At 37.8% G+C, this 15509-nt stretch overlaps 1 protein-coding gene across 1 annotated transcript in view; it reads right to left on the minus strand.

The window, feature by feature from the left end:
* LOC127639467 (gastrula zinc finger protein XlCGF26.1-like) overlaps positions 1-15509 on the minus strand; it is a 34543-nt gene that overhangs the window by 3302 nt on the left and 15732 nt on the right. Inside the window, exons 6-8 of the mRNA XM_052121519.1 lie at positions 13752-13834; positions 11323-12117; positions 10695-10750 (exon numbers count right to left, since the gene is read on the minus strand). Of these exons, the coding sequence (XP_051977479.1) occupies positions 10695-10750; positions 11323-12117; positions 13752-13834 (934 nt within the window). The remainder of the gene's footprint in view (positions 1-10694; positions 10751-11322; positions 12118-13751; positions 13835-15509) is intronic.

A 15509-nucleotide genomic window follows, 5' to 3' on the forward strand; every position in this document is an offset into this window, starting at 1 on the left:
ACTTGAGGGACTTTCATGCTATTTTCTTCTTCCGGGTTTGAAATTAACATTGAGTCGACGTCACACGTCATGACGTTGAGGGTTTAGCTTCAACGCCCCCACGTCACAGGTGTTCTCGATATTATTCATGAGAAGGCGTGGCCTTTAAGCGACTAGCGCCTCAGTGTCAGAGCCATTTAAAGAGAGAGTTGCGACAACTCCATTGACTCCAATGGAACGTTTTTTTTTTACAGCAATGGCGGCTCGTGGAGCCTCTCAATAGTTCCCGGAAGTAGCAGCAAACACATGGCCCTGATGCAGCAGATGCAGCAGAACAAACCGTTTGCGACGCACTTTTAAAAGGTGAGACGTTTAAACAATAATATTATCTGATTCTGTATATTATCAGTACATCTAAATAAAAATAACTTGCTGATAATAAAAAAACTACGGAAGCTCAAAGAGGCCATGCGTTATTTTTATTTTTCTGTCTCGTTTTCTCGTGATCTCGACATAACTAAGGTTGTTTTCTCGTGATCATGACTTAATTTTCTCGTGATCTCGACATAACAAAAAGTTGTTTTCTCGTGATCTCGACATAACAAAAAGTTGTTTTTGCCTTTAACCTCTATACAGCTTTTAATTGAACTACAGGATTTACAATTAAAAGTTTATTACAAGGTATGAAGGACAATGAGAGATCCTTGGCAGAAAACTCGCTTTCTTCTGCGCTCAACAGGAGTCAAGAAGCACGTCTTTCTGTGCTTTCCGCAAAGTACCGTTAATACTGTAATATGCGGGCACTCGGATCTAAATCGCGGCTGGCTTGACCGCAGTCATGCAGACGTCCCGGTCTCTCAAGTTGGCTGGCAATGAAATTGACCAAACGTTCAGGGTCACGTTATGTTTCTACGAAAAAGTTGTAGACGTGATAGTCTTCTTCTAATGTGTCTGACACTAATCTGGAAGTTGTCAATGACAGAGAGACGTCGAGATCTCGAAAATTAAGTCATGATCACGAGAAAACAACTTTTTGTTATGTCGAGATCGCGAGAAAATTAAGTCATGATCACGAGAAAACAACCGTAGTTATGTCGAGATCACGAGAAAACGAGACAGAAAAATAATAATAACGCATGGCCTCTTTAAGCTTCCGTAAAAAACAACATCGCTGTAACAACATACTCATGCTACATACATACGTCGGTGTGTTACATAAATATATAAAATAAATGCATTTATTGACTACTAATTACCAGAAATCGCAGTTCTGTCACTCTACTGTAACTGTTTTAAATGCCCGCCAAAGCACTTCCTGGAACTATCTGAAGTCTACATGAATCACGTGACGATCAAGCATTTAGAACTTCCGTTGTCGCAACTCTCTCTCTATATGGCTCTGCTCAGTGTGTACCGTAATGCAAGTTTACGGTGGCCCAGTAGTGCACAACACAACGAAATTTAAAAAGCAAACATAAGTTCACAACACAATGGAAACAAGCCACAACACAACGCAAAAAAGCCACAACACAACGGAATAGCCACAACACAACGGAATAGCCACAACACAACGGAAATGATCCCGACCACTAGGGGGCAGCGTCGGCACTAAAAAGCTGATATTTCCTCAGGAGTCGAATCCTGTCAATCATACACAAGGTGTCAACCAATTATACGGCATGAGGGAGGGTCCGAGCCATCACACACACACACACACACACACACACAGCGTCAAACTCGGAGGAGAGGAGAGGAAAAACACATGTGAAAACAAAGCAAAAGCAGGAAAATGAGTCGGAAGCACAGCAGCATTTGGAACCACTTTTAATGATGTGGACAATGTTAAAGCACAGTGTAGAATTTGCCAAAAAAACATCGCATAAAGCCGGTTCTACGCACAACCTACACCGGCATATGCGAACTGTGCACCTAACTGTGAAGCTAGCGGAGCTTCGAGAAACAGCTTTTTCTTTAATATGGGTTCTATTATGTTCAGATTGTATTTGTTTTGAATGTTGTTTCTATACATTAAAAAGTTCTAATGCAAATGCTTAATAGTATTATTTTTTCATAACAAATCAATGCATTTTTAAAGAAATTGTGAGACATTGCGAGTATGATTTCATTTAATAATTTAATTAGAATTGTTTTCACACCTATCATAGACAAAACATTTTTTTTTTAAAGAGCCGTTTGTGAGCCAAAAGAGCCGACTCTTTTCAGTGAGCTGAGTCAAACGAGCCGACTCACGAAAAAGAGCCGGATTGCCCATCACTAATCCAGACCGCCAGCGATAACGCATGGGAGATTGAGAGCAATTTACCGTTTCCGGAGACCACCTGTCCCCCTAGTGGTCGGGAGCATTTCCATTGTGTTGTGGCTATTCCGTTGTGTTGCGGCTTTTTTGCGTTGTGTTGTGAACTTGTGTTTGCTTTTTGAATTTCGTTGTGTTGTGCACTACTGGGCCACCGTACAAGTTCCCCCCGCCCTCTGACAGTGGGACAGGACAGGCTGTCAATCAAAAGCAACACCTTTTAAATCTTTAAACGCATTTATTAACGTGAGTTAATACGAGATATGCGGCATTGATTGTCCCAGACACAACCGCTATCGATCCATCCATAATTTGAGTGTGTTTATTGTAAATCAGCGTTTCGGAAGAAGTCTCAAACGTTATTAAACGGTGGAAATCGTTTCCACCAGATGATGTAGTTACAGACAATTTAATAAGCCTTTATTTTTGTGTTCTTTGCATTAAAGTGAAACTTTGTCTCGCGTTGTTTGCAGCAGGGAGATGTTAAAACATCAGTTAAAGGCAGAAAAGATCGACAATAGTGCTGTGCTACTCATTACTACAACCGGGACAGCCAAGGCGTTTATTATACATAGTGCAAAATAAGCTGATTACGTGTTGCAACAAGCTTTTCTAATGATGTATTAATTTCTAGAAATTATATTAGCTATTTTTTACCTTTTATATTCGCTGATTGAACTCCGCGTCTGCTGAAGGCGGGAAATATGACAAAAACATGTACTCGCTAATCACGATTCAGATCAGGACTGGATCACATGTGGATTCCGTTTATAACGACTGGACCAGTATGGAGGAAACCTGCAATTTAAAAAAAAAAAAATAAAATACACAAATAAATTAATAAATAAATGTATTCATAATTAAATGTGTGAGGTGATATACAAATATATTCATAAATTCATAAATAAATCTGCATATTCATGCATAAATAAATATATAAATAATTAAATGTGTGAGGAGATATACAAATACATTTTCAAGCCATTTTCAAAAATATTTAAGACTCTTAAATCTCTATCGAGGTTAACTCTTGTGTGACTCCGGGACATTTTTGTCTTTTTAATTTTAATTTTATTATCTTATTTTGTTTATTTATTTTCATTTTGGCTGTGTAAATGCCAACGGCATACATTTTGCCAAAGGTGTGTATTTTTGGGGGGATTTTGAATTTCAGTTCCTAAAATACATTACATCTATAACACACTGTGTACACAAAATAGTCACACTCAGGACCTTCAGGACAAAAATGTCCCCATTGAAACCCATTAAAACTGCAATATTTGATCCCAGTGCCAATAAAGCATGTGTTTTATGATATTATTTTTTCATTGTGGAGCCCTGGCTTAAAAAAAAAATATATAAAATATATTATTTTCAACAGATGGCGCCATTTTTCTCATGTTTATCCAATGGAGCAAATACAAGCTTTTCCCCTATTCTCTGTATTATAGAGCACTGCAGGACAATTGAATAAATGATGCAGATGAAATTGTGTGGGTGTGTTGGTATGGATGACAGAGTGTGTTTTGTATGTGTGTATTGAGAAGTGTGTGTGTGTGTGCGTGCGTGCGTGCGTGCGTGTGTAAAACAACAGTGGCATTATGTAAACTGGCATTTAAGGGGTTAAAATCATGAAAATTAATTAATATTTGGTAGTTGTAATCAGGACTGATGCTGGTTAAAATATCAGTGAAAGTGGAAATAATATTAATATATAATATTATTACAGCAGTTTTCTGATGCAGACATTTTTGTCCTCTAAGGACGTGTGTTTTTTTTTATCTGATACTGCACAAACAATAATAATGCATCAAAATCAATGTTGTTGCTAATCATTGACATATCCCAGACTGTGATCATCAAAAAAAATAATAATAATTCCCATGGAAAATAATACATTTTGTCGTTTTTTTTCCCATAAAAATATAAACATCATATAAACAAACTGACATTTAAAGTGTTAAAATCCTGAAATGAATGAATATTTGGTAGTTATGATCAGGACAGATGTTGGTTAAAAAATAACTATATTTAATATTATGGCAGTTTTTGCACAGATATTTTTGTCCTCTAAGGACCTCTGGGTAACTTTTTTAAATGGATGCACAAGGGATAATGCATATATTTACCACCACTAGATGCAACATGAAGTCACATATTAAAATGAAACGTTGCTAATGCGAGAGTAAAGGGCTGGTTTGATACTGTATGTCTACTGTGAGTATTTTTATTAAGACAGTAGTTATTAAAGTTCATTACTTATGCTTATGTTCATTACTATACACAAGGTACCTCGACTGGATGTCACTCCAATAATCTGACATAAACATACATTTGTTTGTGTTGTTCAGTGCACTCACTGAGGCTCTCATAAAACATGAGCACAAATGGCCCTGCATTACTGACACTACCAACAAGATCCTTTATGAACTAGACCCAATCAAATTATATATATGTTTGCTATATCAGGGAACATTGTTTGAAAAAGCTGCAAATGTCTTTGTTCAACCTGAATGAGTGTTGCTTTGAGACACCACATAACTTCAGCCTGAAATTAATCGGTTGCTGTTTATTCATTTGCACCAATACAGCAATTCGGTTGGCCAGAAAAAATAAAATAAAATAGTATTTACCAACATATATATTTACTAAAACATTTTTGTGAATTAACAGTGTGTGCAAAAATTACAGTACAATTTTAGAACCCATTTGAATATAATTTTATATTATTAATAATCATTGTTGGTTGTTTCAGATGTTTTATTATAATATAAAAGAGAATAATTGTGAGGATTAGATTTGTTTTATATAATAGTAATATATCTCTGTAGTATTTACTTAATCTTCACTTAGAGCTTTTATTTTGGCGGGAAAGGGCCGTGTTTATTTAACGGTTGTTCCTCATTTTAAATCTGGTTATCAGATATTAATACTCATATTCAATTATGTAATATTTTTTTATATAAAAAGGTTAGTTTTTACTAACCTTTTCCATTAATTCATGTTCCTATTAATTTCAAAATTTGTTATTTCAATGTGGGACTTTATTTTGAAAAATGACGTCACCGGCATCCGGTCTCATTATCTACGCACACACAAATGCAGTGAAAGCGCAGGACAGCTCGAGTTACAGCTAATAATGCACAAACTGTGTCATGCTCCATCTCCAATCATTTTTTGGAGAAACACGATTTTAGTTTAAACTTTTAAATTATGTCACTATTATCTCGAAATTCAAACAATAAATGTTGTATTTATACTCTTTAATGGTGCGCGTGACAGATTGCGGTAGCTGGCCATTCAAACAGAGCGGGGAACAACTCTCTCTCTCTCCAACTTATAGATGGACCTCTGAGCGTATGTTCAAAGAAACGGTACAACTCACTGAAAGGTGTCTTCTTTGATGTAATCGTCGAAATTACAATGGAGAAAATGAATGAGGAAATCTCGAGCACCGCGGCATTTGTACACTGAACCAGAGAGTGTTTAGCAGAGACGGGCCACTTCTATTAAAAATAATTTGAACACTCAAACGAGGAGCTCTGAGCGCTCAACGGATGTAGAAAGGAAGTCCCGCCTTACAGTTAGAAGAGCCAATACATTTTTAGATACAGACATCCCCTGTCAATCAACTGTAGATCGCGCATGCGCATTCCATATACAAGCTGGGAAAATTGCGTTGTTTTTTAGCGTAATATTAGGTAAAAGTATTTTTTACTGCTAATTTGAAATATGTTCTTTGATTATAATGACCGACCGTTTAGGAGATTCCGATCTTTTCCCATTCAAGTAGATAATAGCTGCACTGGAATGATGGAAAAAGCCTCCCGAGAGCGTCCCAAATATAGCCAACAGTGGACTGACTCGCTAGAAGGACTTTAACTACAGTCAAGCAACTCTTTTGATAAATATATTTATACACTACACTACAAGAAAATATATTTTCTGACAAAAAAAGAATGAGGATCTCACTCAAATTTACATAAAAAACAACTAATAAAACTAAAAATGTGCTAAATTATAAAACTGAATCACAATTTAATAAATATTTAGTATAATATGATTAAGAGCAGTGTTTAATCCTTGTGTGTCAAATTTAAAAAAGTTAATCTTAGAGGACAAAATTGTCGGTGTCAAAAAAACTTAATATACGTAATGCCATCATAATATTATATATTAATATTATTTCCCACTTTTAATTAGATAATTTTTTTAACCAACATCAGTCCTGATCATAACTACCAAATATTTGTTAATTTTCAGGATTTTAACCCTTTAAATGCCAGTTTGTTTATGTAATGCCACTGTTGTTTTTACACACACACACACACACACACACACACACACACACACACACTTTTATCTGCATCATGTATTCAGTTGGCCTGCAGTGCTCTACAATACAGCAAATAGGGGAAAAGCTTGTATTTGCTCCATAGTATAAACATGAGAAAAATGGCGCCATCTGGTGGAAAAATTTACATTTTGATATAATATCATATAATTCATGATTTTATGCTTTAATGGCACTGGGATCCAATATTACAGTTTTAATGGGTTTCAATGGGGATAAATAGTGTGTACACAGTGTGTTATAGATGTATTATTGGAACTAAGGTTGAAATATCAAAACTCCCCAAAATACACACCTTTGGCAAAATGTATACCGTTGGCATTAACATTAAAATGTCCCGAAGGTCACACAAGGGTCAAGTAAATGTTAATGTCTTAAAGTGACCCTGAAAAACTCTCCAATTGGCCGAACCCAAAGAGCTGGTCCACAAGCCCCTGCTGGTTTATATTGGATCATCATATGAGACCAAAAGTATTAAATATCTTTCTCATTGAAGTGTTATTTTATATTGAAGTTGCTCTGAAAGCATTAAGTTTGTATTTTTAAAGTAAACTTCTTCTTTATTTTCTTTTTCACCAATAAAGTGAGTGTATGAACAACCTCACCCGGGTAAGATATTTCGATTTATTTATTTTGTGGAACACAAAATTATAGCAAGTCTATTTTCCAGCCACGATTATTCTGCAACTGAAGGTGTTTGATATAAAGTATGACATACTGAGATTGATCTGAACATGTCAGACATCATGTCTACACATTCTTTGTGTCAATGTGGAAAAACTTAATCACCTTTTGAACCTCAAATTATGTTTGATCTTTTTTATTTACTGTACAACTATAAACAACAACATAATGGCAATTGAACACATGATGTCGTTCTGAATCTTTCTTTGCCAGACGGGCTGTTTGAGTATTTCTGGGATTTTCACACACAACAGTCTCTAGAATTTACTCTGAATGCTGCCAAAAACACAAAAAACATCCAGTGAGCGTCAGTTCTGTGGACAGAAACATCTTGTTGATGAGAGGAAATTGGGGAAAATATTAATTTCTGCTGATAACTGATAGTTTCAAAAGTAGCTTTCAACACAGATTAAACTCTCACGCACACACTCTAAAGTCATCCTGAACCCCGATGAATTACTTTCTTCCAAAGGAGGAATTTTATAGGACGTCCCTTTTGCTGGTTTCAATTCAATGGAAACTGACTTTTTCACTTTAAAGTTTATAAAAGTTTATAAAAGTACCCAAAAGTCTCATAAAAGCAGTCCATTAGACTCACGCCTGAACCGTTTCTAAAGGCTTATGAGACAGTTTGGGTGTTTTTTCACTAAAAGGCAAGTTATTTTGGCTCAATGCTGAACTTGTGACTTCCATTGTTGTACTATGAATAAACTACATTTGTGACACTTTGGGATGGACTTCAAAGACTTTGATCTGTTGATATTGAAGAACCAAGTTTATACCAAACTCTCTTTTCACACCTCTTCTGAGTTTCTAACTATTGCTCTAATGTTCTTCAGCATCATTAATGAAGAAGACACCAACACTCTTTATTCTGTGAGGTTCTGGACCACATATCTTCTCTGAAAGAGACTCGGTAAGAATCAAATATTAAACAATAATGGTAAAATAATGAAAGAATGAATAGAAAAAACCCCCGGGTAAAATGGGACACTTCTAGCCCCTCACACAGTCCCATTTTAAATAGCTAAAGATCTCCACGACACTATAACAAAGAGAAAAAAAAAAACATCTGACAAACACCTTTATTTTGAAAGTTAAATATTCATTAAGTTAATAAAAAAAATAGCATGTAGCCTTCTAATCATTTTTCTTAATTTAGTAAAATTGCATCAAGTTTAAAGTAGGCCAATTATTTTAGATAAATAGATACCAATAAAGGAAATAGTGCTTCAAGTTTTTCAATAACAGCAACAATTTAACATTCAGATTTCTCTTAAAGGGACAGTCCACGCAAAATGAAAATTATCTCATCATTTACTCACTCTCATGCATCCCAGATGTGTGCGACTTTCTTTCTTCAGCAGAACACAAATGAATATTTTTGGAAGAATATTTCAGCTCTGTAGGTCCATACAATGTCCAATAAGTGAATGGTTGCCAACATTTTGAAGCTCCAAAATGCACATAAACACAGCCTAAAAGTAATCCATCAGACTCCCGTGGTTTAATCCATGTCTTCTGAAGAGATATGATAGGTGTGGGTGAGAAACAGATCAATATATAAGTCTGTTTTTACCATAAATTCTCCTCCATTTGACTCATCAGTTCACAGTAACATATAGTTAGTAATTTAGTAATGGCCATTGAGATTTTAACAGCCAGCAGTGCAGCACGCCTCTTCCCCAGATGATTTAAAGTTAATAGCTAACTTTTTAAGGACTGTTGGGTCAGCTAACTCCATGTTTGGCACCAGCATTTTTGCAACCACTTCCGTATGTGAATGTGTGATGTAGGCCAAAGGATTGGTCTATTGAACAACCTTCATAAGTGGTGCAATATTTAAACTCTGCAATGTAATAAAATCATGTTTCAAGGAAATTATCTTATCTTAACTCTGCACATTACAGTCTCCCTCTAACATTTGTACATAGCACACATGTAAACAGCACATGTTCAGAAATCATGATACTACGTCTGCATCTTTATTTACGTATATTCAATACATGCTATTATGTTACTTTTAATATAGTTACTTTTTGGTTTATCTGCCAATTTCAAGTAACTGTAGTGCAATTAATTTGACTGGTTAGATCAAAATAACACTGTGGACTGATACAAAGTCAATTGGACTATCTATATGCACATTTTAAGGACATTTATTGGAACCATTTCATTTTTATAAACCCTTAAACTTCACATCTGGGCCAATTGATGACATTTTGCTCTGTCTGCCCATTTGGAGTTGCTGTGGTGCAACTGATTTCATGGTTGAGATTAAGTTGACACTATAGACTGATACCCAGTCAATTACATGATCCATATGCAAAGTTTAAGGACAGTTGCTGGAACCAATTAATTTTTATAAACCCTTCAACTTTAGATCTGAGCCAACAGAATGGCATTTTGCTCCATCTATCCTTTTTTAATGTGAGCATCCGTAAGTCGACAGGAGGTAGACCGCAGGGTAGACGGGTCAGAAGTTGAAGAGAAGGAACAGTTGATCTGGTAAAATGCCAATCAATTAATAAAACACTGAGACAAACAAACAAACCTTTCTGAACAAACAACAGCGATCAAGTCATTTTTATTTGTAGTGCCTTTCATAATACATATGTTAAAAGCAACTTTACTGAAAGTCATGCCTTAATGTCTCAAAATGTCTTAAAGCCCCCATATGTCAATATAATTTAGCTATAGTATGTGTGATACAAGTCATGTGTTGAAGACTGATGTTAAAAGTGTTTGTAGAAATGATAAGTTGTTTTTCCGGCGAGGGACAAGCTGAGGACAGTGGCCAGGCAGGCATTGTCAGATGAGTAGGTAGGAATTTTAATTTTGTGATTTTGTGACTGTTTGATATGAAACACAATATACAAATATTTAAGAATTTGCTATGAACATGAATTTCTATTCATCCAATTTCAACAGCTATTATGTGCACCCCCCCCCCCCCCCACACACACACTTCAACTGCTTAATGTTCAAATCTCCGCCCGTGTTTGTACACCATTAAACTTCACATGGCCAGATTTGAGTCACTGTGGCGCTTCTAATTTCATGGGTGATTTAAAATTTACAATGAAGAATGAGAAACAGGCAAGTGGACTATCCATATGCAAAGTTTACGGAAAGTTGCTCAAACCATTACATTTTATGAACCCATGAACTTGACCAGTGGACCAACGGGACAAATGAGCTTTTGCCCCTTATGCCCAATTTGAGTCACATCTGTGCGGCCAATCACAAGGGCGAATCAAAACTAACACTAGGGAGGGATAGATAGTGCAGTAGCCACTCACAATGCAAGGTTTCATGAAAGTTGCTGGAGCCATTCATTTTTGATGAACCCATGAACTTGACCTGACGACCAATAGGGCAAATGAGCTTTTGCTCCTTATGCCCAATTTGAGTCACATCTGTGCAGCCAATAACAAGGGTGAATCAAAAATAGCACTAGGAAGGGATAGATAGTGCAGTAGCCAGTCACAATACAACGTTTTATTTAAGTTGCTGGAGCCATTCATTTTTTATGAACCCATGAACTTGACCTGTGGACCAATATGGCAAATTTAGCTCCTTATGCCCAACTTGAGTCACATATGTGCAGCCAATCAAAACTAACACTAGGGGAGGATAGATAGATACAAAACGTGCAAATATATATTAAATAGAAACTAATAAAACAAGAAACATGCTTATTTATATAACTGAATCACAATACAATAAATATTTTGTATAATAAGATTAATAGCCATGTTTAACAAAATGCTCCTGGAAAAACTCTCCAATGGGCCGAACACGAAGAGTCAAGGTTTGGCTGATTCACACCGACCCGTTGAGCTACCTTTTGAGACGTTTATCCATTTCCCTTCTTTGCTTAATTTCATTTCCTGTACAACGATTAACAACAAATGAGTGGCAATTACATAAACACGTTGGAGTAACACACCATCTGTTCATGAGTTCATCTGAATCTCGTATTATTTACAGATTTCTTTCTCATATGAATCGTTAGATGACATGGTTTGATGGAACATCTCCCACATGAACTTGTCTCTAGTGTGGGTTGTCTCATGTTTTTTCAGCTGTCCTGACTGAGTGAATCTCTTGTCACAGTGGGAACACTGGTAAGGTTTTACGCCGGTGTGAATTCTCTCGTGCTTTTCCAAATCGCCGGCGGCAGTAAAAGACTTTGCACACTCAAAACACACATAATTTTTCACAGCGGTGTGTATTTTCTGGTGTTGTTTCAACCCCTTCAGCCGTAAAAAACTCTTTCCACACTGATCACATGTAAAAGGCTTCTCTCCAGAGTGGGTTTTCATGTGATCCTTAAGGCATCCTTTACTAACATAACCATTTCCACACTGATTACATGTGTAAGGCTTCTCTCCGGTGTGGTTTTTTATGTGATCTGTAAGGCCTCTATTTTCTGTGAAACTCTTTCCGCACTGATGGCAAGTGAAGGGCTTCTCTCCAGTGTGGATTCTTATGTGCTTCGTCAGCTCTTCTTTTCGTATGTAACTCTTTCCGCACTGATGGCACGAGTGTGGTTTCTCTCCAGTGTGAAGCTGAATGTGCTTCATAAGGTGTTCTTTTCGTTTAAAACTCTTTCCACACTCATAGCATGTGTGCAGCCTCTCTCCAGCGTGGATTCTCATGTGCCTATGAAAGTTTTTACGCCCTGAACTCTTTCCACATAGATGGCAGGTAAAAGATTTTTTGGCCTTGGTCTTCTTCACTCCACTGGGTTCTTCACTTTCTTCTGTCACTTCCATGAGGTCTAAAATGAACATAATGAAGTGCAGTTTAATAAACAAGAGCAGTATTTCTCATTAAACGTTATTTCACTGGTGAAATCTTGGCTTCAGCCATATGCTCTCCTTTGCACATTCATGTATGAGAGAAGAAAGAAGAGCAAGTCAAGTTTTTCATTTCGGTTCGTTCAGAGCAAAAACTGTTTTGGTTCAGAAGTTTCACAGCCTCGTTTCTTTGTTTTTGTGGGGGGTATTTCTTGCCTTTTCTCCCCAATGTGGAACGCCCAATTCCCAATACGCTCTAGGTCCTCGTGGTGGCGCTGTGACTCGCCTCAATCCAAGTGACAGAGGACGAATCTCAGTTGCCTCCGCGTCTGAGGCCGTCAATCTGCGCATTTTATCATGTGGCTTGTTGGGCGCGTTACCATGGAGACGTTGCGCATGTGGAGACTTCACGCTATTCTCCGCAGCATCCACACACAACTCACCACATGCCCCACTGAGAGCGAGAACCACATTATAGCGACCACGAGGAGGTTACCCCATGTGACTCTACCCTCCCTAGCAACCGGGCCAATTTGGTTGCTTAGGAGACCTAGCTGGCTCAGCACGCCCTGGATTCAAACTTACGACTCCAGGTGTGATAGTCAGCATCAATACTTGTCTTTAGTTTCATGAAAACAATGATCTGAGCAAAATTAACCGGTTATAATCAGTTACTAGCATTTAAAAATAAAGTTTTCACTCCAGAACAATTGTAAATCACTTTGTACCAGTTTTATGAGGGTTGTTCCAAAAAATTTGGTTCGTTTTCGGTTCCGTTCCTTCAACCGTTTCTAGATCTTGCTTTAAAGCGAGTCATGGATTGCAACTGAAACTGTATTGAAACCAGCAAATGGTAATGTAGATATTTTAATATCAAAATAGTCTTTAAGATGAGAATACGATGTAAGACGAGAGTGCTTATTGAAACTGGGACAGATAATGGACAATGTCTGGTTGTGTCAGTACAATAATTTAAAGTAACATGCTATTTATTTTTTCCCCTTTTCTCCCAATTTGGTATGCTCAATTCCCACTACTCAGTAGGTCCTCGTGGTGGCACGGTTACTCGCCTCAATCCGGGTGGTGGAGAGTATGTCTCAGTTGCCTCCGCTTCATCTGATCACGTGACTCGTTGTGCATGACACCGCGGAGACTCACAGCATGTGGAGGCTCATGCTACTCTCCACGATCCACACACAACTCACCACACGCCCCATTGAGAGAGCCACTAATCACCACCATGAGGAGGTTACCCCATGTGACTACCCTCCCTAGCAACCAGACCAATTTGGTTGCTTAGGAGACCTGACTGGAGTCACTCAGCACGCCCTGGATTCAAACTCGCAACTCCAGGTGTTATAGTCAGCGTCAATACTCGCTGAGATACCCAGACCCCCTGTAACTTACTAGTTTTATGTTTTAGTGTTCTAGCTTTGATTAAATATCAGGGGACCCCCAAGTTAAATTTCACTGGCCTTAAATTTATTTATTTTTATCATGAAATGTGAAGAGAAAGGAATTGAAAACAAATACAGGCATATCGTGTAGTTCAGTACTAACTATTGTTCTAATAATCCTCTGCATCAATTATGAAGAATCAAGATTGTTCACAAACCTCTTTGTTCCTCAGTATCTTCATGCTTCACTCGCTGAGGTTCAGGATCACTCATCTTCTCTGTAACAGACTCTATAAAAGAACTATATTAACAAATAATGGTCAGAATAATAAAGAATAGAATGAAACGGGACACTTGTATTAAAGTATGATTACAACAATAACTACCCTCTCACATTACTGTTTTAAACGGCTAAACATCCCTGCCACAACTATACAAAGGAAAAAAGATTTTACAATTGTCCCAGATTACCTGTGTTCACCCTTAAAGACAGAAATACACCCATTTTATATATATATATATATATATATATACAGTGAGGAAAATAAGTATTTGAACACCCTGCTATTTTGCAAGTTCTCCCACTTAGAAATCATGGAGGGTCTGAAATTGTCATCGTAGGTGCATGTCCACTGTGAGAGACATAATCTAAAAAAAAAAATCCAGAAATCACAATGTATGATTTTTTAACTATTTATTTGTATGATACAGCTGCAAATAAGTATTTGAACACCTGAGAAAATCAATGTTAATATTTGGTACAGTAGCCTTTGTTTGCAATTACAGAGGTCAAACGTTTCCTGTAGTTTTTCACCAGGTTTGCACACACTGCAGGAGGGATTTTGGCCCACTCCTCCACACAGATCTTCTCTAGATCAGTCAGGTTTCTGGGCTGTCGCTGAGAAACACGGAGTTTGAGCTCCCTCCAAAGATTCTCTATTGGGTTTAGGTCTGGAGACTGGCTAGGCCACGCCAGAACCTTGATATGCTTCTTACAGAGCCACTCCTTGGTTATCCTGGCTGTGTGCTTCGGGTCATTGCCATGTTGGAAGACCCAGCCTCGACCCATCTTCAATGCTCTAACTGAGGGAAGGAGGTTGTTCCCCAAAATCTCGCAATACATGGCCCCGGTCATCCTCCCCTTAATACAGTGCAGTCGCCCTGTCCCATGTGCAGAAAAACACCCCCAATGCATGATGCTACCACCCCCATGCTTCACAGTAGGGATGGTGTTCTTGGGATGGTACTCATCATTCTTCTTCCTCCAAACACGGTTAGTGGAATTATGACCAAAAAGTTCTATTTTGGTCTCATCTGACCACATGACTTTCTCCCATGACTCCTCTGGATCATCCAAATGGTCATTGGCAAACTTAAGATGGGCCTTGACATGTGCTGGTTTAAGCAGGGGAACCTTCCGTGCCATGCATGATTTCAAACCATGACGTCTTCGTGTATTACCAACAGTAACCTTGGAAACGGTGGTCCCAGCTCTTTTCAGGTCATTGACCAGCTCCTCCCGTGTAGTTCTGGGCTGATTTTTCACCTTTCTTAGGATCATTGAGACCCCACGAGGTGAGATCTTGCATGGAGCCCCAGTCCGAGGGAGATTGACAGTCATGTTTAGCTTCTTCCATTTTCTAATGATTGCTCCAACAGTGGACCTTTTTTCACCAAGCTGCTTGGCAATTTCCCGTAGCCCTTTCCAGCCTTGTGGAGGTGTACAATTTTGTCTCTAGTGTCTTTGGACAGCTCTTTGGTCTTGGCCATGTTAGTAGTTGGATTCTTACTGATTGTATGGGGTGGACAGGTGTCTTTATGCAGCTATCGACCTCAAACAGGTGCATCTAATTTAGGATAATAAATGGAGTGGAGGTGGACATTTTAAAGGCAGACTAACAGGTCTTTGAGGGTCAGAATTCTAGCTGATAGACAGGTGTTCAAATACTTATTTGCAGCTGTATCATACAAATAAA

This window comes from Xyrauchen texanus, chromosome 48 (assembly GCF_025860055.1).
Source record: "Xyrauchen texanus isolate HMW12.3.18 chromosome 48, RBS_HiC_50CHRs, whole genome shotgun sequence".
NCBI classification, from domain to species: Eukaryota; Metazoa; Chordata; class Actinopteri; order Cypriniformes; family Catostomidae; genus Xyrauchen; species Xyrauchen texanus.